The sequence below is a fragment of the Pimephales promelas genome, chromosome 10, assembly GCF_988280905.1.
Source record: "Pimephales promelas chromosome 10, fPimPro1.hap1.1, whole genome shotgun sequence".
NCBI lineage: Eukaryota > Metazoa > Chordata > Actinopteri > Cypriniformes > Leuciscidae > Pimephales > Pimephales promelas.
In genome coordinates, this window is record NC_142778.1 from 33547591 (window position 1) to 33572939 (window position 25349).

The window sequence follows — 25349 nt, forward strand, 5'->3', positions numbered from 1 at the left end:
GAATTAATTTTACATGGTATTGAACTGTAGATTCTCTTTCACAGTCCTTGGTTTACGAAACCAAGCAATGAGTCAACTTTGCAAAGTTCAGCAGAGTATTAAGTGCTCACTGAAGCTGTAAGGCTGTTCATATAGGATACTGTAGCACTACATTTATCTTTAAACTGCAATTGTCTTTAACAGCAGCTTGAGTGCAGATGTCAAGCTATTAACTACAGCTTGTGTGGTTTCTGTGCAGATTGCTTAAACAGCATAAGAAAATAGCACAACCCTTTAAGGACTAAAGCATGACTTAAAAATAATTAATAAACACACATACATTTACTTAAAGGACAACTCTGGCGCAAAATGAACCTTTGGTCTAATTAGACATTGTTACCTAGTCAACCGTTATCTGAGATTTTTTTCATAATTGCCGAATGTAAATAGTTTTATCTATAAAAACAGTTTAGCCTATAATGCTAGTATAACGCTAGTATATAGGGCATAGAGTAATGACAAATAAAAAATCGCTTTTTATTACCACTAACAAGGCTCAAAATAGCCCCACAGTAACACGGTAGCACAATAAGGATCCCTACATTCAAACCGAAGCATTGAGAACTTTGTCAGTGTCCATACAGTTTAATAAGAAGATATTTTATACACACAGTCAACTTTGCGAATACAGGAAGAAGCCATCTTTGAAAAATAGTCTCTACCAGTCGATCTACGAACGCCGATCCAAGTGCGCTGGTGAGATGTGAATAAAGTGATAATGTGAGCGCGAACAGTAGGCAACATGTACATATTAAAGAGAAGAAAATGGTTCGTGTTTGTGTTTCTTCCGGAAACAATGGACCATATAAGATTCTGCACAGTTCAGCGCACTTGGATCAGCGTTCGTAGATCGACTGGTAGAGACTATATTTTAAAGATGGCTTCTTCCTGTATTCGCGAAGTTGACTGTGTGTATAAAATATCTTCTTATTAAACTGTATGGACACTGACAAAGTTCTCAATGCTTCGTTTTGCATGTAGGGATCCTTATTGTGCTACCGTGTTACTGTGGGGCTATTTTGAGCCTTGTTAGTGGTAATAAAAAGCGATTTTTATTTGTCATTACTCTATGCCCTATAGACTAGCGTTATACTAGCATTATAGGCTAAACTGTTTTTATAGATAAAACTATTTAGATTCGGCAATCATGAAAAAAAATCTCAGATAACGGTTGAATAGGTAACAATGTGCAATTAGACCAAAGGTTCAGTTTGCGCCGGAGTTGTCCTTTAAAGGAATAATTCACCCCAAAATTTGAGTTCTGTCTAGGGCTGTCAAATGATTAATCGCGATGAATCGCACCCAAAATAAAAATTTTCTGTTTTCATAATATATGTGGGTGCACTGTGTATAATTATTTTGTATATATTTAAATACACACACATGCATGTATATTTAAGAAAAGAAATATTATTTATATATAAAATATTTAAATGTAATATAAATTATATATTAATCTATGTACAGTATATACGTGAAAATATTTCTTAAATATTGTATTGTGTATTTATATATATATATATATATAAAATAATTATACACAGAGCACCCACATATATTATTTAAACACAAACTTTTATTTTGGATGCGATTAATCGCGATTAATCGTTTGACAGCCCTAGTTCTGTCATTAATGAAATACTCACCCTCATGTTGCTCCAAAGACTTTCATCTTCAGAACACAAATGAAGATATTTCTGATCTTATATAGAACTTTCTGATCCTCCATTGACAACTACGCAACTACCACTTTGATGCTTCAAAAAGTTCACAAAGAGCATGTAAAACCAATCCATATGAATTAAACGGTTTAGTCCCAATATTCTAAAGAGACTCGATCGCTTTATATGATGAACAGATTGAGTTTAGGCTTTTATTCACATATAAACATTGATCAGCGAACATAAACAGGAGCTCAACCGAACCTGCTTGACACGTGAGAACAAACCTCATTGGTTCTTATGCACAGCTTGATTAATCTGATTGGCCAATTGTTATTCATAGTTTGGGAGTTATCGTACATAGAGATTTTTTATGTCTTACATAATACACAACGCTATAAATCATAAGGGGATAGTACAGGGCTCAAGCTCTGGGTACGGTGCTAAGGTGTTCTGTGTGGTTGCTAAGGAGTGTTTTTTAGGGTGTTGTGGGTGGTTGCCAAAGCATTGTTTTTTGTAAAGCATCGTGGGTGGTGTCCACACATTTCTATGTGGCTGCAAATGTGTTCTGAGTTTTGAAATGCTGTTGCTAGGGTGTTGCTATGCAGCTACTAAAGTGGGTGGTTTCCAGGGCGTTACTATGCTGTTTTTGCTAAAGTGTTTTTGGCATGTTGTTGTGTTGTGTGTGGTTGCCAGGGCTTTAAGCGTGTGGATCCCGGAGCTTAAAGAGTCTAGAGTTGTGAATCTAAAGTAAGACTGGTCAGTTTACAGCGATGGATATATTTAGCTTCATGAGCAGATTCCCTCATGTGTGAGTGCTCGTCCAGACTCTATGCTGTGGAATGATGTTAATCTAACAGACCTGACATGCACTATGCACTAAGCACTATCATGATAATAACATCATATTTGAGAATCATAAAACTTCACTGACCTTTGCACATGCCATATTTTTGCCACACAGAGACGAGTCAGATCCAGACAAAGTGAACATTTCTGAGAAACTCCAGCAGCAAGCCGTGCCTCAGACCAACCACATCAACAGCTACGTGATTCCAGAACCCGAGGTTATCCAAAACGACGCTCTGCGGGACGAGAAGGAGGAGGGATTTGTTGGAGAGGTGGAGATCCAGGTTGCTCCTATAGAGATGGAGCAGGCGAGGAGTAAATCTCCAGCAAGAAGGATAGTGGAGGTGGACGTTTTAGCTCCGGGGTCAAAACCAGCTTTCCAAGTTCCCTCTCGAGCTCCATCCAGGGCCGCCTCGACCCCGCCGGTGGTGATGAGGAACGGTGCGCCTGTAGACCAGAACGGCATGCTTGGGTATCAGAGGGGGCCGGCACCTTCAACTCACACTCCAATGCAGGTACAGAGGAAGAGCGCACTCGAGCAGGTGGAGAACTGGGTCAAAGTACAGAAGGAAGAACGCCAGGGGTGAGTCTGCAATATATGTATATATTTATTTTTATATATATATATAGATTTATATATATATATGCAAAATTCAGTCACAGAAACACTTATACAACATATATACAGAATAGTTGCTAGATATTGTGAAGAGTCATGGGTTGCATCTCCCCCTAGTGGTTGAGATCATAATAAATCATCACCCATTTTACTTTCATTTTACTTTTATAATGTGTCATATTTCTGAGTGAAATAGGATATTTTACAAGAGAGGTCCCACCCTTTTTATTTTTAAGGCATCTGGATTTGTTTGGCTTGTAAAAATTGGTCACTATATCTATAATGTCACAAAACGTTGGTGATGTCAACTGAAAAGCAACATTTCAGAGGTGGAACTAGTATTTATGGATTGAAAAAAAAATTATTACAAAGATTTTTTCCTGTTTAGAATAACATGCAATAATGAATTCTGTTCAATGAGACTTGGGTTGGTTTATTGAAATAAAAACAATAAGATTTTGGGCAGTTAAAAAAGTAGAAAAAAAGAAATTATTACTTTTATTCAGCCCGGGTGCATTGCACTGATCAAAAGTGACAGTAAAGACATTTATAATGTTGCATTATAATGTTTATGAATTTTTTTTATTTCAAATAAATTCTGCTCCTTGTAACATTCTATTCAAGACTCCTTAAAAAGTCTAATTTCCACAAAAATATTTCCCAGCACCACTGTTTTCAACATTGATAACAATAGAAAAAGTTTCTTCAGCATCAAATCAGATATTATTATGAATGTTATAATATTAGAATGATTCCTGAAGGATCATGCGACTGAAGACTGGATTAATGATGCTGAAAATAAGGAAAAAAATTCATTTAAAAAATATTAAAATAGCAGGTATTTTAAATTATAATAATAATTCACTAATTCATTTTTGATCAAATAAATGCAAATAAAGACTTCATAAACAATTCTTAAAAATTAGGGCTTTGAAACGATTCATCGCGATTAATCGCATCCAAAATAAAAGTTTGTGTTTACATAATATTTGTGTGTAGTGTGTATGATTATTTTCTATATATAAATACACACATATGCATGTATATTATTAATTTATCAAATATTTATGTATAATATTAATTTTGTGTAAATATATATAAAGTATATACATGCAAATATTTCTTAAATATATACATGCATGTGTGTGTATTTATATATACAAAATAATTATACACATTGCACACACCTATAATATGTTAAAAACAAACTTTTATTTTGGATGCAATTAATCGCGATTAATTGTTTCACATCCCTAAAAAAAATCTTACCAAGCCCAAATTTGGAATGGTAGTGTCTAAAATATATATAACATAAATAGTTTTCTTTTTGACTTTGACTTAATAACTCTGTAAAAACAATACATGTGTAACATTTAGGGCTGTCAAACGATTAATCGCGATTAATCGCATCCAAAATAAAAGTTTGTGTTTACATAATATATATGGGTGCACTGTGTATCATTATTTTGTTTATATATAAATACACACACATGCATGTATATTTAAGAAAAATAAAATATTTATATATAATATAAATTATATATAAATCTATATACATGAAAATATTTCTTAAATGTATACAAGCATGTGTGTGTATTTATATGTAAAATAATTATACACAGTGCACCCACATATATTATGTCAACACAAACTTTTATTTTGGATGCGATTAATCGCGATTAATCGTTTGACAGCCCTAGTAACATTACAATATTGTTCCAACAGGTTTGTTTCTACCGATGGCACAATCCCGCGTCGGACCCCTCCAATCCATCCGAAGTACGGCACATTAGACAAGTACCAGTCTTTACCAAAGTCCACACGACAGAGCCCACAAACTACTCACCGCCAGTTACCCAGTGAGTACAAATATTCCCACGACCGTCTCAATCACTTCCAGCTGACCCACGGCCACAGCCAGCGACCTGCAACTGACCACACGGTGTGGCAGCTGTACGAATGGCAGCAGCGCCAGCAATATCGGCACGGCAGCCCCACCGCCCCTGTGTACACTCCCGCTCCAGACTACTCCACTGCCGTCTCCTCCACCAGAGTCAACTCGGACGTGTCCCGCTCCGTTTCTGTGCCCCCGACCCTGGCAGACATCCCTCCGCCCGGACCTCCTGGACCCCGACTGCTGTCTCCACGCAGACCCCACACTCCTGCAGAACGGGTCACAGTCAAACCTCTGGAGGACCGGCCCACCGTGGAGGTCCCACCATCAAACTCTCCTCACCGTTCACGCTCCTATAAGGTCAGTAGGGGACGAGCACAACCATCCACATGCTTATCCATCACATCACAATCCACTGGGAAGAGCGGGATGGGGTTACACAACGTACGGTGCAATACAAAAGTTTGGGGTGGATACGATTTTTTCTTTTATGCTAATAAAAGCTATATGAAAGAGTTTCACCGCACTCACGGCAAACAAGGTGCCAGACAGATAACACTTGACAACCCAAAAAAAAGGACTCAAGTGTGCAGACAATTTATTTTTTAGGATGCTAATAAAAGCTGCATTTATTTGATCAAAATTTAGTAAAAGCACTGATATTGTGAAATACTATTACAATTTAAATAACCTTAATTCCTGGCATGGTAAAGCTGAATTTTCAGCATCATTACTCCAGTCTTTAGTGTCACATGATCCTTTAGAATTAGAAATCCTTTAGAAATGATTTGCTCCTCAAGAAACATTTATGATTATCAATGTTGAAAACAGTTAATATTTTTGTGGAAACAGTGATACTTAAATTTTTTAAAAGAATAAAAAATAAATAACAATGTACACTACTGGTCAAAAGTTTTAGATCAGTAAGATTTTTAATGTTTTTAAAAGAAGTCTCTTTTGCTCCCCAAGGCTGCATTCATATGATTAAAAAAAAAAAAAAAAACATTAATATTGTAAAATATTATTACAATTTAAAACAGCTGTTTTCTTTGTGAATATATATATAGTAAAGTGTCATTTATTCCTGAGATCAGAGCTGAATTTTCATCATCATTACTCCAGTCTTCTTTGTCACATGATCCTACAGAAATCATTCTAATATGATGATTTGCTGCTCAAGAAACATGTATGATTATTATCAATGTTAAATAGTTTTTTACATTTTTATTTCAGGATTCTTTGATGAATAGAAAGTTCAAAAGAACAGCATTTATTTGAAATGGAACGTTTTTTTAACATTAAACTCTACCCTTTAAAAAGTTTGGGGTCAGTAAGAATTTTTATTTTATTTTTGGGGGAAAAAAAATAAGAAATCAATACTTCTATTCATCAGGGATGAGTTACATTGATCAAAAGTTACAGTAAAGACATTTATAATATTGGATAAGATTCTATTTTAAATAAATGCTGTTCTTTTGAACTTTCTATTCATCAAATAATTTTGGGGAAAAAAATGTTCACAACTGTTTTTAACATTGAAAGTCATAATGTTTTTTAAGCATAAAATCAGCATATTATGATTTCTGGAGAATGAAGACTGGAGTAATGATGCTGAAAATTCAGCTTTTTTCAGAGGAATAAATTACATTTTAATATATATTGAAATAGAAAACAGTCATTTTAAATTGTCATAATATTTCACAATATTACTAGGAGTTTTTTTTATTATTATTATATTTTTTTTTATAAAATATATGCAGCCTTGGTAAGCAGAAGAGGCTTCTTATAAAAACATTAAATGATCTAAAACTTTTGACCGGTAGTGTAAATATAGTCCTAGACCGGTAATGTAAATATAGTTATGTAAACTATTAACTATAAATTTTGCTTCAATAAGTTAATAGTTAGTAAGGTAATTGTTAATATTAGGTATGATTAAGGGATGTAGAATATGGTCATGCAGAATTATGCATTAATATGATGTGCTTTATAAGTACCAATACAGCCAATATCATTGTAATATGCATGCTGATAAGAAACTAGTTAATAATGTGATTTTATCGCACTTAAGGAATGGGCCTTAATATTAGTGTTTTAATGGCCTCTTCCATAAGTAAAGCGTTACATCAATGTAACAAGTTTTTATAATTCACGTGATCACATGATCCTTCAGTAATCATTGTAATATGCTGATTTGATACTCTAATCATTTAATTTGTGCTGCTTAATATTTTTGTCGAAACCGGAATCATTTTTTCAGTCTTTGATGAATAGAAAGTTCAAAAGAACAGCATTTATTTCAAAAGAAATCTTTTGTAAAATTATAAATGTCTTTGCTGTCTCTTTTGATCAATGTAATCCATCCTTGCTGAATATAAGTAGCAGTGTTAATTTCTTACAAAATAAAGTGTACTCAACCCAGACTTTTGAACGGTACTGTATTTAAAATCCTTCTCTCTCTTTTTTAATCAATCTGCAGTCGGCCACAATAGAGAGACGCTCAATGCCGCCATCTGGTTACATCACACATACAGTCAGTGCTCCCAGCCTGCACGGGAAAACAGTAAGTCATTTTTTTATTTGTTCCACACAAGTTTATTTTCTGAAAAAACAAACAAACAAAAAATTATATGCACACTATATATATATATATATATATATATATGTACTGTATATGGATACTGTATATATATATACTGTATAAACATTATAAATACTTTTAATTTGATTTTACTGTTTAGTTTTTCTATTTTATGCTGCAGTTAAAAGCAGATTTCAGTAATCAAAAAACAAACAAAAAAACCCTTACTGGATAAGTTTCACTTCACGTTCCTCTGCTGGTGGAGCCTGTCCTCTCGTTTTCGTGGATGCAACGGGCATTTGCAGAAATAATCTCATCACATAACTCTCTCTCTGCCCCAGCCGGAGGAGCTCACCCTTCTCCTCATCCAGTTACGCAGACACCAGGCCATGATGGCAGGTGTGCGCCACGATGCGCTGGCCCACCTCCAGCAGTTGTCTCGGGTGAAGGTCAGGGTTCGGCCTGTCCTGTCAGCACCTCTCATTACTACTGTAGCCTGAAGCCTGTAGTCTGCCTCTGCTGCCGTTATTTCCCCCGCCTGTAGTGCTCTATGTAGCTCCTGTGGCTTTATTACATGCTGCTTCTCTGTATTGTAGCATGGCATGTCATGCTAGGGGCTGCATCTGGCTGTCCCACCATCGGCATGAATTGTATATGTAACTGAGGTAGTATGCGTGCATACTATATGAGTATGCTCTGCTTTTGCTCCCAAGTCTGAAATGTTTGCTTGCATGAAGTAGGTGTAGGCAGGAGTCTGAAGTCCCCATAAAACCTTCTGATGTTCTGGTTTGACCTGGTAGCTTTAAATGATTTCAACAGTAACATCATAGTAAATATGCTTTGTTAATGAATAAATGTGCAGATATGTGTTGCTCTATATCAGTGGTTCCCAAACTCAGTGGTGTATGCCCTGAGGCATTTAACATTGTACCCCCTCTCTTCCACTTACACTGCAGTCACACATTTTTTTGGGACAAGATTTGCACCCTTAACCCTCAGGTGCTCTTTGGTCATTTCTGACCGAAAAATTTTCTGTTTTGAACTTCTAACAATCACGGCTTCATCGGAATGTTATGAAACTTGGTGACTTTTATGGCATTATGTATGTGAATACAAAAAAAAAATGGAGGTCATGATCCGAGCATGCTAAGTGGTCGTAAAAAAAAAAATAGTCACACTTGTGGTCTTTAGTCAAAAATGACCCCATAGGAAATGAATGGGAAATTGACAAAAACACAAAAATTCACAATTTTTTTAATTTTTAAAAAAAAATTTTTTTTAATAAAAAATCGTTTTTGAGATTGTTTCAGCTATATATTCAAATCCACCAAAAAATAAATAAATAAACATCTGGGGAATTCACATGCTTCTCCATAGAGAGCTGTACATGTCATCTAGTGGTTACACCATGATTCTACGCTTTTTCTCTATACTGTAACCAGATGGTGCTAATTTTCTTCTAAAAATATTTTTTTTCTGAAAGCCTAGACTCTATATTAAACTAAAATACTGCATTAATAATTTTTTGAAAAAAATAATATATATATATAAAAATATGGAAATATTTCCATGGCGAAATAGACCATAAATATTGCATACATATGAATAAATTCAATCAAATTGTCTCAAAATACTAAATTACAAAGAATACATATTATAGAACAAAAATAAATTGCATTGGTTTTACTGGGATGGAGGAAATTTAATTTTTAGGTGTCCGGGAAGAGAACAAGTGTGACTTCGAAACGAAGAGCACCTGAGGGTTAAACTGATGTAAGATATATTTACGCACTGTTTAATCCGGCTCATACGTGGCATGACTAAAAATTAGAATGGCACAAATGGGTTAATGTTATGAGATAATAAATGTAAATGGTAAAAACAAAGTGATACTTTTAAATAAGTAAGTAAAACCGCCAGTAGGTGGCAGCAAGTCGCTGTCTAAATGAGTGAGTCATTAAGTCATTCATTCATTAATTCATTCAGTATCAAAGCAAGTTGCTTGCTGTGTTCGAAACTGCCCCCTACTCCCTACATTACTCTACTAATACAGTCCACTTGAAGGACTGAATGAAACGAGTGAGTGAATTCGGACACAGAATGCACCGGAAGGGCTGTCTCTTTTGTTTGGACTTGCTGTTTAATAATGAATTAATTTCAAATGTATCCTCATTTTTAATGTTATTTTAAGGTGGGGAAAAGCTAAATGAACAACGAAACACAGCATTTTGTTCACTTACCCCCTCGGTCACCTCACACACCAGTTCACGTACCCCAGTTTGGGAACCACTGCATTATATTTAATTAATTTGGTTATCGGCTGAATGCTTTTGCATCGTGGACTGAGGTAAAGTTAAAGGAATATTCGTGTGTTTTCAACCAAACGTCAGTGTACCAAAATCATTTTCTTTATCTGCACTTTTGTCTTGTTTTCTTTAAAACAACAAATTTACCAGAGAAGCAACATTTCATAATACTGTACATTAAGACTTTGTTTTCCTAGATTTTTTTTTTTAAGATTTATGCTTCAAACAAAAACTATTTACTGCCAAACGGGATGAAAAATAAGCTTAAAGGAGTAGTTCACTTTTGAAAAACTTTTTCTGATAATTTACTCACCCCCATGTCATCCAAGATGTCCATGTCTTTCTTTCTTCAGTCGAAAAGAAATTAAGGTTTTTGATGAAAACATTCCAGGATATTCTCCATATAATGGACTTCAATGGGAACCAAACGGTTCAAGGTCCAAAAGACCGTTTCAGTGCAAACTACAAACTGTTCAAAGGGCTTTAAACGATTCCAGACGATGAATAAGGGTCTTATCAAGCGAAACGATGGCTCATTTAATAAATAGTAGCAAAGTTTACGTTTTATAAGCTCAAATGCTCACCTTGCTCTGTTCTGTGGTGCACGTTCATGACTCTCCTTTTTGAACTCATTCATCAAAATGAACGAATCTTTTTCCAAGTCATTTGGTTAATTCAACGAACAAAACAAACGAACAGAGCAAGGCGAGCATTTGAGCTTATAAAACTTAATCTTTTTTATTTATTTTTTAAATGGCCGAACGTTTCGCTTGATAAGACACTTATTCAAAATCTAGAATCATTTAAAGCCCTTTGAACAGTTTGCAGTTTGTACTGAAACTGTCTTTTGGACCTTGAACCGTTTGGTTCCCATTGAAGTCCATTATATGGAGAAAAATCCTGGAATGTTTTCATCAAAAACCTTAATTTCTTTTCGACTGAAGAAAGAAAGACATGGACATCTTGGATGACATAAGGGTGAGTAAATTATCATCAAAACTTAAGATGCGTTCTATGAAATATACAGTGTATTCTCATAATATCTTAACAAATTTTGCTTCTCACGTAAATGTACACTACTGTTCAAAATTATAGTAATTTTTATGATAGTGTGATAGTAAATATTGCAATCTAACCAACCCCAACATTTTGAATGATAGTGTATGTAACTGTCATTTGCATGGAAATGCAAACGGAGGTCTGTGGTATCAAGACAGTAGCGAGTAGTCAGTCTCAAAGCTTGTATCAGGTGATAGCCAGCTATTGCTTCAATCCTTGTGCAGTGTTTGATTAAAATGTCTTATGAATAGATAACACGACTGATTCAAAGAGTGTGAATTGAAATGTTTCTCCTAATCTTCACAGGTTGATGACACATACATGCACTTGAAGAAGGACCTGGACTATTTAGATCTGAAGGTGGGACCTCTCCTTTTCTGTCTCTCTATTCCTGTCTAAAACACTAACACAGCACAGAAACCTCACTTACAGTAGGATTTGTTTTATTTCAGAAATTGTTAATATTTGCCATTATAAACGTTATCTTTGTGACATAATCAGGAATTACATTAAGTCCCAGAATGTTAATGATCCAGTCGAAGGATATTAAAGGCTGGTCCTCCCTTGACTGTAACTGTCTATCTCCGTTTGCCACAGATGAAAAGTTTAGAGCCGTTGATCCTCATGGTTCACAGTGTGTTACAAACCTGCTCTGCGGGGGGTTTGAGACCACTCTGGAACGTAAGCACTGTCAGCATCCAGAGTGTCTGCATTCCCATTGCTTTACACAGCACACATAAGCCTGGCATTTGCACGCCTGTCCTCCTGCCTTTTGTGAGTGTTGTGAGAATGATTGGGTTAATGAGACGGCAGGTCTGGATGGGACGGGCAAGCTCAGCGCATGTGTAGGGAATCACATTTAGCCAGCCGATTCTCCAATTCATTCCGTTTCATTCTTTATCAAAGTATCTATTATTCAATTTTATGCGTTGCTTTCTAGATATCCCGTTTGTTGTAGCCAACCCAGACTCAGTGGAAAAATCTGCAAAATGATCTTGCAAGTTTCACTACAATTTCAAAGTGAAACGTACAGGAGAGCGTGAACGCGCATGACGTCATGCCCCGTCTCAAATCCCGCCGTGAATCCCTCTTATTTATTTTACTGTACAGGATTATAGAGGCGATCGCAGCGATCAGAGAAGGGCTCATTCAGCCCATCAGGCTATTGTTTAAGCATGTATGGGTTAGAAAAACGGCTATATTTAACATGAAATGTTGCGCAATGCACCATTAAAAAGAGCAGGATTTATCTGGCAAAAAAAAAAAATCGGGAAGAATATAAGCTTGTCTAACGGCATCAAAATTAATATAAACTAATTCAGTTAAACAACAATGTAATTTCTATACACACCTGTTCAAAAGTTTGGGATTTTTTGTTAAATGAATTATTTTATTCAACAAGGATGCATTACATTGATCAAAATGTATATTAAAGACAGTTGTAATGTTGCAGATGATTTCTATTTTAAATGCTGTTCTTTCTCTTTCCGTTCATCAAAGAATCCTGGAAAAAATATCACAGTTTTCACAAAAATATTAACCGTTTTCTACATTAAAGGGATAGTTCACTTTGAAATTAATTTTTGGTAAGTTTTATCTTACCTCAAGGGCATCCAAGATGTAGGCGTCTTTGTTTCCGCAGTAGTTTCAATTTTGATATTTTTAGGTCAAACCGTTCTTGTCTGTCAGTCATATAATGGAGGTCTATGGTCACCACCTCAAAGAGCATGCACAGAGAAGTCCAAATTAAACATGATTTAATGACTCGTAAATGTAAGTACACATTGATGGCCTAAGACACGAAACGAGCGCTTTGTGTGAGAAAACGAACAGTATTTATATCGTTTTTACCTCTTGTAAGATCACTTGGGCGTGGCTGTGGTTACAACAGGTAAAAATGATATACTGTTCATTTTCTCACACAAACCGCTCGTTTCGTGTCTTTGGCCATCAATGTGTACTTACATTTACAAATCATTGAATCATGTTTAATTTGGACTTCTCTGTGCATGCTCTTTGAGGTGGTGACCATAGACCTCCATTATATGACTGAAAGACAAACGGTTTGACCTAAAAATATCAAAATTGAAACTACTGCGGAAACAAAGACACATACATCTTGGATGCCCTTGAGGTAAGATAAAACATACCAAAAATTAATTTCAAAGTGAACTATCCCTTTTAATGATATTAAGAAATATTTTTTGCTGCAAATTAGCAGGATCAAGGATCATGTGGAGAAAATTCAGCTTTGCATCACTTGAATAAATTACATTTTTAAATATATTCAAATAGAAAACGGTTATCTTAAATTGTAATAATATTTCACAATATTATTTTTTTTTACAGTATTTTTGATCAAATAAATGCAGCCTTGGTTCTAAAATATCAAAAAATCGTGCTGACCCCAAACTACAAAAACAGTGCCAACCAGTGGTATTATTAACAAAATATGAGTTAACACTGTCCAGTTCATTGTTGTCCAGAGCTTGGGTTTCTTTTATGAGTTTACCACGCCGCAGGCTTTATTTTAGACATTGCATTTATGTCCCACAGCTGCGTTCTGTTGGCATGAAGATCGCGAGACTCCATCCTGCCATTGTGCTTCCAGAAAGCTTCAGCTCCTACACGTACATGTGTGCATTAGAAATGAAGAAAACTGTCTCAAAGCTTCTCACTGTGACTTTCAACAGTGCCCATTGTACAGTGTTGGTCTTGCTTCGCTTGTGTTGAATAGATGTGTTTCTGTTTGTGGAGCGCTAACACAAGGAGGCTTCTCTGTGAATTGTCTAATAGGTGAGTGGGACAGAGACTCTGAAAGGACGGCCGGCTAAGCCAGTGAAGGTGGCGGAAAGTGACATAGATGTGAGTATAGAGGACAAATCAGCGTTTTATTCACTCATTAACTCTTTTCCCTGCCAGCGTTTTCTTTTTTTATAAGCTGCCACTAGCACCGGCATTTTAGCACTTCCGGTTCCCTCGCTCTAAAGTCAATGGGTTTTTGCTAAATCGCCTGAAATAAGATCTTTGGTTAGCAAAGCCTCTAAATATGACATAAAACACACCAGTTATAACCTGCTTGTGGTTTATTTAAACTCTATTGTGTCTGCTTGTGTTTTTTAAACTTTATATAGGCTTCAAAATGTACACATTTTGGACTAACTAGTAAAGATTATCTTGATAGACAAAACGTTTTTGTTGAACACAGATCTTATTTTTTTGCGATTTTTCCAAAAGTCTATGGGGACAATGTGTAGCATGTCGATTGAGGGAACCCATGTGCCGCTAGTATCAGAGTTGTCCTACAAAGTGACGTCATCACTTCGGCACTCTACTGCTTTTTTCTTCTGTTTTCTTCGCTTGTTTTTGCATCTGGAGATTCTGTATTCTTTCAGAAGATGTGTGATAGCGCCCCCTACATATAACACTGAAAACATGTACGAGGCGAAAGTGCTGTGGGGCAGTTGTGGCTAAATTGTGGACTTGTAAATTTTGTCAATGGTGGGGAAAGAGTTAATCATCTTCTATCCTGTGTTGCTACACACAAAATAACATTGTTTTGCCTTATTTAGCTATTTCTCCTGGTCTGAACTGATCCATAAAGCTCTGTTTCCCACTGCAGGTGACACTGAGTCGACTGTGTGAACATGACAAAATACTTCAAGAGCTTGAGTTCAGACTCAGTGGTCTCAAGGATGATAAGGTGAGGCACATTTTCCAAAGAAAAGTGCAGCGTTTACTTTGGTCTTGTTATTATAGATATGTCAGTATTAATATATTTGCTCTTTCTTTCTAGGACAAGCTTGAGTCTGTTCTGGACGTGTCTCACCAGCAGATGGAGCAGTACAAGGATCAGCCGGCTCACGCTGAGAAGATCGCTTACCAGCAGCGACTCCTTCAAGAGGACCTGGTGCATATTCGAGCAGACATTTCTAGAGTGTCAACGGTACGTATAAATATAAATATGGTTTATCCTACTGCTCATTAAACATTCACTACACATAACCAGCTTAGATGGAAAGGAACTCATGCTGACTACCTGAAGACGTTACAGTATTTTTACCATTTAAAGGGATACTTCACTTTTTTTTTGGAAATAGGCTCATTTTACAACTCCCCCAGAGTTAAACAGATGGGTTTTACCATTTTCAAATCCATTCAGACGATTTTCTGCTATTTAGAAGAATATCAGTAACCAGACAGTCTCTTGTCCCATTAACTTCCATAGTATATATTATTTTCCTACTATGGAAGTCAATGGGACCAGAAACTGTGTGTTTACTGATATTCTTCTAAATAGCAGAAAATCGTCTGAATGGATTCAAAACAAGTAAAACCCAACTGTTCAAAGGAGTAGTTCACTTTTAAAAAAAACCTCTTGCTGACAATTTACTCACCCCCATGTCCTCCAAGATGTCCATGTCTTTCTTTCTTCAGTCGAAAAGAAATGAAGGTTTTTGATTCCTTTATAATGGACTTCAATGGGAACCAAACAGTTCAAGGTCCAAATGAGAGTTTCAGTGCAGCTTCAAAGGGCTTTAAACATCACCAGACGATGAATAAGGGTCTTATCTAGCGAAACGATCGGTCATTTAAAAAATAAATTAAAAAAGTTTAAGTTTTATAAGCACAAATGCTCGCCTTGCTCTGTTCTGTGAAGAGCGTCCGTGACTCTCCTGTTCAAACTCGTTCATGAAAATGAACAAATCTTTTTTTGAGTCATGACTCGGAGGGTCCTAGATCCCTTCTTTATCTTCTTCAAAACCCTTATTCATCAGCTGGTGTCGTTTAAAGCCCTTTGAAGCTGCACTGAAACTCTCATTTGGACCTTGAACCGTTCGGTTTGGTTCCCATTGAAGTCCATTAAATGGAGAAGATCCTGGAATGTTTTCATCAAAAACCTTCATTTCTTTTCGACTGAAGAAAGACATGGACATCTTGGAGGACATGGGGGTGAGTGAATTATCAGCAAAAGTTTTTTATTAAAAGTGAACTGCTCCTTTAACTCTGAGGTAGTTGTAAAATGAGCCTATTTCCAAAAAAAGAGGAGTATCCCTTTAATAGATCAAAGGATTGATGATGTATTGACTCACAATTAAAATTTTGATCCTTTTTAACAAAAGAACATTTTTACATTTTAATTCATAATATTTATTTGCTGCTATAGAAAAAGCTTTGATTTTTGGTATATTTGTATTGTTCAGGAGATGGAGAGAGCGTGGGACGACTACAGCAGACTGGAACAGTCAGTTGAACAGCTGAGGGACGTCCTGCAGACCCAGATGAATCTCTGCACATCACCTCAGGTCTTTTCTGTCTTTATCTCCATTGCTGGATCCTTTTTTATTTTCCTGACATATTTTGTCATCATGTTGTTCTCTCATATATTTGATTAGTCTTGGATTTAATATAACTCATATGCAGGCACTTCAAGATAGATTCAGTGTTATTTTAGTATCATTGATATACTATTATTTCTGTCAGGACCACGATTGACGATTAGCATACAGTTTGGATTGGCGGTATGGTTCTGTTGTGGGTGAGAAGTCGCCACGCTTCATACAGCCTAGCGTGGATAAGAGCCGGAGAGCAGCGATGAACATGAATGGATTACAGATATCATTTATTCAAGATTTTAAAATACATAATTTGAGAATTTAGTCTTGATTCGAGGGGGATCAGAATGCCATACTGACGAGAGGAGGAGCTGGGGATGGTGGAGGGTAATTAGCTCCTGAGAAACGCGATAGCTGCTGATAATACTGAAGGATTATATATGTATACAGTGATAGGCGTTGTATTCCTATAGGTTGACGTGGACCAGATGAGAGTCAGCTGATGCGAGCTTGACTAACGTGACCTGCCAGAACTGACGCTACGCTTGATAGTTTATTAATATTTTGAATTCAGTTTTATTTTAATTGTTTTCATTTTAATTAGTTAAAGTTTCTGTTTTTAAATATGTAAATAGTTTTTATAAATGTAGTTTATTTCGATTGAGTAATTCTAGTACTTTAAGGGAGCTGTATGTAAGAAATTTATTTCAATTAATCATAAATTTTCACTGGATATTAAGAAATCATGTTCATTTTAAATACTCGCTGACAACAGTAGTCCGGCCAGGATATTGTCATTTAAAATAAAAAGTGATGTTGATGTTGTCATGTTGTGTTTTGTTCTGATGCGTCACCCTCCAGCGATCTACCAATCATGTTGCAGCACCCGGGTTGCCAGGTCTTCTCTAGTTCCCACAGCTGCAGATATTAACGTGTGGGAATTGTATATAAAAAATGTCTAACGTTGCGAAACCCCAAAAAACTCGATATGAATCCGAAATACTTCGTGACAAAGTCCGAAATAAATAACGAACAGAAAAAAAACTTACTGTGTAGGACTCGTCACTTGCCTACATTCCTGCAGCATATCTGGCAACCTCGAGTCAAGGGATACACCGCTCTACATTAATTTGAAAGTGATTGCAGTACCGGTTTTGGCCACAATCTTGCATACGGCTCCAAATGAAAATGAAAAGTTTTTATACGTTTTATTTTATTTCAGTTCATATTTCTTAAATGTTTTAATGGTTTTAGTTAACAATGATAAGCCTGGCTAGACTGGAAATGATATTGAATGTGTGTGTTTGTGTTCTCAGGAGAAAAATCAGTTGAGGAGGGAGCTCTGGAGGATAGAGGACGTGACGACTGGACTCAGCTCCACCAAAGAAACCTTCAAAATCACCATAGACTCAGTGAAGAACCCAGGTAAGGACGGATCAGTTAGACAAGGTTAATAAACATACTACAGAACTTTTTTTTAACTCTTGCTTGTGTGTGTATGTGTTTGTGTCCAGAGAGAAAACTTGTGCCTTCAGTGACAGAGTCAACAGTGCCTTCTCGGTGCATGACCCCATCTGCATTTGAGGTGCGGTCACCCCTACGCAGTCTTACCTCCAGTCCGTCATCACTACCCCTGGACAGTGAAGATCTTCAGCATCCTCACCCTGTGCCAAAATGGGTTTGTGAGACTGAACTGTCCCTGAAAATACGTTACTTTAGACAAGGCTCTTGCTAAAGTGCGTGATATTGGTTTTCAGGAAGAGGATGACGCTCCACCCAGACCACCTCTGCCTCTCCACTATGATGAGGACACACCGCCTGTTGTCCCACCCCTACCTAAAGAAACATCGGTCATCAGACACACTTCTGTTCGTGGCCTCAAGAGACAGTCTGATGAGAGGAAACGGGACCGAGAGAGCGGCTGCATTAACGGAGATTGCAGGGTAAATCGAACTCACTCTTGTGAACTTCATTGTTAGTGAAAAGTTTAATTCCATCAGTGTTATTTTTGTTTACTAAAACTATTAAAGCTACAGTACCTAAGATTTTATGCTGCTAGAGGGCGCTACGTTCAAAACAACAACAACGGCTTTTCTTGATGGAGGAACGCGGAATGATGGGAACTGTTGTTTTCAACTCCACCGTGGATAAATCATAGACAGTATAAATCAGTCAGACGGGAATCGAAAATTAGTTGTCACGGAAGAGGTAAAGTTCGATTTCTATAACTGTTGCGTTTAATGACGTGCTTGTTTTTCATTAAACTGAAATAACCGCAAGAAAAGTCAGGTTTAAAAGTAGATTAGTTATCACAGATGTTTGGGGAGAGCCGGGACGGTTGAAACACTTTTCAGATAAACGTTGTTCACATTCACAAGAAGTATTCGCGGTGAATATGACCTTATGATTTTTCACATCATATGCATAGACAACAAGACATTGACATTCTAACAATAATACTAATTGTTTTGCATGACATGAAATTTGAATACAGAACACGGTGTTACTCCCCTGTCAAGTAAAACACATGCAAGATGGGCGTCTCTTTCTAGTAAGAGTTTTTCACGAAGTTCTCTCCATTTAGGAAATGCCACACCGATGTTGAGCTGGTTTTATTTCTCTTGTCCCAAATTCTTCTTGGGTTGTTTGGTTGACCCGTTCGTTGACGTTTGCGTTTATGAGTCTTTGTCGACAGAACCAGGTGCAATCGCTAAAGAATAATTGTGCTCCATTCCATAACAAATGCGCGAAACAAGCTGACGTTTGTTGCTTGATACTGTAGATGCTAACGCACAACTACAACTTCTGCATTTGTCCAGGACTACACGCAGTACGAGCGGAAACCGAGGTAATGCGATTTACTGCCGACTCTCAGCTCACACGCCCCGTTTCCTTGGTTAAAATCTCAATTTTCTCGCGATTTAAACATTGTTTGAAACATTTGGAATATTGTAAGTTATCATCTTAACTAAATATATAACACTGGCCTTGTGATTTTGGGATATTTTAATGCAAAAATCTTTGGTATTCCACCTTTAAAAGTAAATTTCTGTCATTTAAATAATTAAAGCTGAAAACTCAACCTTGAGAAACACAAAGGAAAATTAGAAATGTTGCCTTAGCAACAACACAAATACAAGATATACAATATAATAGTATATACAGATTACTAAAATAACACTGATTGCCATTCGTCTCACTGAACTCCACATGTACAAAAAATAAAAAATGTAGTTCAATAATGACAACTCGCTGAATAGTTTTATCATGCATTTGAATATGGCCGTGTTTATGTATTTGGTTTGGGCTAACTAGATCTGTTGCTGCTGCTTTTGGTTATTTCTACTGTATGGACTTGCTAATGCTAATAGATACACACACACATACACTGCTGTGAGCATGTAAGATGGAGAAATAGACATACATACATCTAATCCCGTAGCAGATCTAGGCATGAACCAGACTATTTAAATGTTGAGCAAGCAATCTCATTGGCTGCCGGATACATGTGACATGCAGTAATGGTGTGATTGCTTACAGATTGTGTCTAAAGGACCTTTCAGCCTGCGCCCTCTACAGTTTCATGACTGAACTAGATAATAGTTGAATGTCTTTCAAAGACGTTTTTAAATTATTTCCATATACACCTACCATACATGTGTCCATAACACTTTAGTCTTTGCATTGTGATTGATTAAAATGTTTGGGCTATAGGTGGAACTGCGGTCCTACCTGAGTGAGCCAGAGCTTCCTGGAAGTGGACAAGGAACAGACCAGGTGGACCCAAGCTATCTGACTCTCCAAAGAAGAGGTCTTTATAGATTTTTGATCATTCAGGTTATTTCCAAGACACATTATGTTAAAAGGCCATTTAACCACTGCCAGTGTACTTGAAAATAATTCTATTTGTGCGATCACTTAGGTCTGTCAGGCTCCTCGTCCAGAATAAACCAGTATGGAGTGGCCTTCAGCTCACAGAGGAGAGGAGATTCAGTGTTATCCACAATGGTGAGCTACAGGTTTCTGTAAAACCAACACACTTTTTATTAATTCATTCTTTATAGTACAGATCAAATGTTTTTGAAAGAAGTCTCGTATGCTCATCATTTATTTGATCAAAAATGCAGAAAAAAATGCAATATTGTGAAAAATTATTACAATTTATAGGATTGGGCAGTGATTTAGCATCCAAAATAAAAGTTTGTGTGTACATAATTTATGTGTGTGTAGTGTGTATAATTATTTTGTATATATAAACACATAAACATGCATGTATATATTTAAGAAGTATTTGCATGTATATACTGTATATATAATTTATATTAAATGTAAATATGAATATTTTAGTATTAATTACACATTTTTCTGAAATGTATAAATATATAAACATGCATGTGTGTGAATTTTTAAATGCAAAATAATTATACACAGCACACACTCATGTATTATGTAAACACAAACTGTTATTTTGCCCTAAATTTAAAATGAAGGTTTTCTATTTTAATATATTTATTAATAATTTATTTCTGTGATGCAAAGCTGAATTTTCATCAGCCATTACTCCAGTCTTCAGTGTCACATGATCCTTCAGAAATCATACTAATATCATCAATTGTCATCAATGTTGGTAATAGTTTTGACTGGTATTGTATTAATAATAAATGATATTTTTTTTTAAATGATATATTTTTTTAATTTATATTATTTTATATTTTATTTTATTTGTTTAATTTATATTTTATATTATTATTATTTTTTATATTTTTTACATTTATATTTAATTTAATATATTTAATTTAGAATTATATTTATTTATATATTTTATAAATTATTATTAATTTTAATTTATATATTTGTATTTATTAATTTATATATTATTTAATTTGTTAATATATAAATTAATATGTTAATTAAAAAATAATATATTCACATATTCATTTATATATATATATATATATATATATATATATAATTTAAGTAATTTTATATTTTTTATTAAACATCATATTTTCATATTCAACAAGTTGTTATAATCAAAGTAATAATCCTGTATGCTATTTCTTTCCCCCTTTTTTGTGGTCCTGTAAGCAATGTAACGGTTAGCATTGTGGTACTTCATCTAAATATTTGAAAGGGCATCAGAATATGTTCACTCTTTTTTTGTTTGTTCCATTCTCATGCAGGAGAGACCAAAGAGTGCCTTGGAGCGGCTGTATTCGGGAGAGTCCCAGCCGGATCCCCAGCCCCAGAGAGGGAGGATGAGTGTGGAGGAGCAGCTGGAGAGAATGAAGAGGCACCAGAGAGCTTTAGTGCGCGAGCGCAAACGTAACTTGAGTCAGGGTGAGCGACAGCCCGTCGGCTCCCGCGGCCCCACTCGACCCGTCAACTCTGACCCAGGATCCGTACGTTACTCCCTACCCAATAAACACAGGGACCCACGCTATGGCTTTCCCCCATAAGGCCACAAAGCTAACATGCTAACACACGTTTTCCCCCGTGAACATAGCACAGCATTACATTAACAGGCCGTGGGTGGGACAGGGCCGTGCTGTGGGTGTGTTTGGGGATTGTGGACACACACATGGAGTGATAACAGTCCTGCAATGGACTCCTGGCTTCTCCTGCACAGACTTGTGAATATTTGAACGTGAAGAGAAAAGGATAACGCTTTCCTTGACTGCCTTTCTGATCTCTCATAATGGATTTTAGAAGATTTTTATGCTTGTTTTTGTCGAATGCTAATTCGCTAAATTATTTATTAAATAATCGGAATATATTTTCTGGAAAAAATTTGTAAAGCTATATTTTGTATGAACATATTACGGCGGGAATTACTGACCCTGCTGCCTCGTCTTAACAACAAATTAATTATTGTTGGTAATTAACTGGGTATGAAGGGATTTCTGTGTGCAATGACTTCTAATCCTCATCTCCTATAGAAGAAATAATCAGTGAAGTGCCTCTTCTTTCTAACCTGAACATCCAGCTCCAGCTGAAACCCTCTGAGAACCATTTCAAATTTCATTTTTTGCCGTAGGGATTTTTAAAACGTCTGCATTAAGGAGTTATGATGCATTGCGAATGACATGACCAATGAAATAAGATGGATAGACAGTTATATATAAAAGTATTGATTTAAAGATGCTGATTTTATATATAGAAACAACATATTTTACATTTCTTGCAATATATATATATATATATATATATATATATATATATATATATACGAATTCCACTGTTAAATGCGATTAGTTCAAAAATACATTTCAAAAATACATCTTGAACGGTGTTATTGTTAAAAATCAATTCCCCTATGGAGAAAATGAATGGGATTTTAATTCTGGAGTCTATTGCCTATATAGTGTGGTAAAACATTGCTGATTGGTCATGAGAGCTTGCACTCATTTAGTCAATTGCTCTGTTTGCTAATTACTAATGGTAGGAAATTAGCAAGCATTAGTCAGTGGGTCAGAAAGAGCGTTTGGCCCAATCAAACGCTCAACCACCTTTCGATTTACTGTACTCAGAGTAATCAGCCGGAGCTGACTCATATTTGGGTTTTCTTTGCTCAAAATCACCTTTGTCTTTTTTGTTTTTTAATCATGGTGCATCCAAAGGTATTTTTGTTGCTCACTGTCTCTAAACTATGTCTCTGACTGACTTTTCATTTAATGATTGATTACTTCGATCACATTTTTGCATTCAATCGAATTTTCCAATTGCATCTGAGAAATGCTTTTACAATCAAGCACTTAATTCAATCGAAAACCAATGCAATACTCGGCTCACAAATATCCGTGAGTCATGCTGCCCACTTATTCATGGGACAATTGACACCATTCAGACGTAATTTATGAAACTTTTTGGTAACACTTTACTTGAAGGGGTGTGCATATGACTAACATGACACCTTCATAATCATGACATATGACAATATTACGTTTTATGCATGTTTGTGACAACTGTCATTAAGTGTAATTTGCTCAGCTATGACATTTTTAATGCAAATATGACATTGTTTGAGATGTCTTTGTTAAGACACCTTGACATAAACCAATACATCATAACCTGTCAGTGTCTTTGTCATGACAACTTGACATTTCTAAGACAACACAACCTGTCATAAACATGACATAGCAGATTAATTATCAAACCTTTATTGGTTAACATTACATTAAACTGACAGGTGGTTGGGTTTGACATTGGCTGTCATGAAGCCATTATAACTTTTTAATGACAAATTCAATTAATACCACTGTAGTTGAGGTCATGAAAAATATTCATGACACAGTTATAATGGCCTCATGACAGCCAATGTCAAAGCCAACCACATGACAGTTTAACTTAACTTAATGTTAAGATAAAATGACTTAAACAATGTAATTTGCATTCAAAATGTCATTATTGAGTGAAAGACACTTAATGACAGTCATAAACATGCATAAACCCTACTTCATATTCATAACATATTTCGTGTCATGTGAGTCTTATGCACACCCCTTCAAGTAAAGTGTTACCATATTTTATCATTCAGTTATAACTGATATCATACTAACACCAATTTCAGTTTGGCCAACTTAATAAAAATGGAAAAAGTTCACTCGCTTCTCCATAAATTTTGCTGCCAATGAGAAAGGTGACTAACCCTAACCTTTGAGTTACTAACCCAAGTTTCAAACTAACCACCTTGACATAATTATCAATTAAAACAACTTTCCTCTAAACCGTTAAAATCCCCAATACATTAACGCCTCTGTAGATATTTGGCTGAGTTTTTTTCCTTGAAGACTCAATGAAATCAAAGCCGCAGTTTGTCTGTTAGCTTTAAGGCCATCTACTCTTAAAGTCTTTGGCTTCCAGTCCAAATGTAGAATCTACAGGACAGAAGACTGCACTCATCGTGGTCTTTCACCACACCAGCACCTTCATCACTGTTAGCCTGTTTGTCAGAAGAAAAAAAGAACCATTAAATCACAACTAAACTGAGAAAATAAAATGTACATCAATCCACCAACATCTGAATTTTGGGTTTTGCACTAAAGGCACAAATAAAATGAGAAGTTGTCTAAATGCCTTGTTTTTCACTGCAGTAAACTGACTACTGAGTTGTAGATGGTATCCTCTTACTGGTTAAAGGAACACTCCCGAACAAGCCCGTTTTTTGAAATAGGGCTTATTCAGTGTCCCATACATTGAAAAAAATGCTTTTGCCAAACAATTTTGTCCTAGTTTGGCAACGCTGACGCTAGCTTAGCTTAGCATAATGAATGGAATCCTACAGCAGTGCTTCGCCTGTGATTCAACCTAATATAGTCCCAAATCAATATTGTAAACCATAACGGTCAAAATAAATAATTGGTTTGAGTAGGACAAACTTAAATTCAACGAATGAGTATTTAGCACTTTCTTTTTCTTTCAAGTTCACAGAACTGATATATTTTAAGTAAACTGAACTGTTTCATTGTTTTGAGTTTGATGAAATTATTTATTTTAATTTAGACAAACTTAAGTTTAAGTGAAATGGCTGGGATACTATTTCCCAGCATGATTTGCCGATGGCACTCGAAAGATAGTGTAAATGCTAAAATTAAGGTTTTTTGTGTGTAAGATTAATGTTAAGTGTGTCTTGTTATGCTAATTTAGAAGAATTTCTGTTAATGTTGGCTTTCGGATAGTTACCATCGTGGTGACAAGTGGTGCATTCAGCTTGATTTGAGAGCAAATTATCCCTTTATATTACTACGCTCATACAGCAAGTGCTTCTGTGCTTGTAACATACTGTTTCTAATATGTTAGCATGTAATACGTCAGCAGATTAGCTTTTAAAGCTAACTAAGTTTATACTATTTAAAGTGATTTGAGTTCTACCAACTTATTTGGGCTTAGAGTGTACTTGATAGATTTAAGTTATAGTAACTAATTAGTACTATTAACTTTATTTACCCATGTTATCATAACAATAAGTTATTGAGTTACTTGGAAACAAATCAAATATTTTTTTT

General features: G+C 35.7%; 1 protein-coding gene across 12 annotated transcripts in view; it reads left to right on the forward strand.

Annotated features, from left to right (window-relative positions):
- The window catches only part of plekha7a (pleckstrin homology domain containing A7a), a 95468-nt gene that overhangs the window by 66370 nt on the left and 3749 nt on the right, over positions 1-25349 (forward strand). For 6 of the 12 annotated variants that reach the window (XM_039683894.2, XM_039683895.2, XM_039683898.2 and 3 more), the window contains 16 exons: positions 2665-3132; positions 4894-5422; positions 7542-7625; positions 7985-8092; positions 11315-11368; positions 11606-11689; positions 13805-13873; positions 14631-14711; positions 14805-14954; positions 16213-16314; positions 17661-17769; positions 17859-18022; positions 18102-18287; positions 20059-20155; positions 20267-20352; positions 21528-21746. In XM_039683894.2, coding sequence (XP_039539828.2) covers positions 2665-3132; positions 4894-5422; positions 7542-7625; positions 7985-8092; positions 11315-11368; positions 11606-11689; positions 13805-13873; positions 14631-14711; positions 14805-14954; positions 16213-16314; positions 17661-17769; positions 17859-18022; positions 18102-18287; positions 20059-20155; positions 20267-20352; positions 21528-21746 — 2590 coding nt within the window. The remainder of the gene's footprint in view (positions 1-2664; positions 3133-4893; positions 5423-7541; positions 7626-7984; positions 8093-11314; positions 11369-11605; positions 11690-13804; positions 13874-14630; positions 14712-14804; positions 14955-16212; positions 16315-17660; positions 17770-17858; positions 18023-18101; positions 18288-20058; positions 20156-20266; positions 20353-21527; positions 21747-25349) is intronic. The other 6 variants (XM_039683899.2, XM_089116506.1, XM_089116504.1 and 3 more) reach the window with 5 other exon arrangements.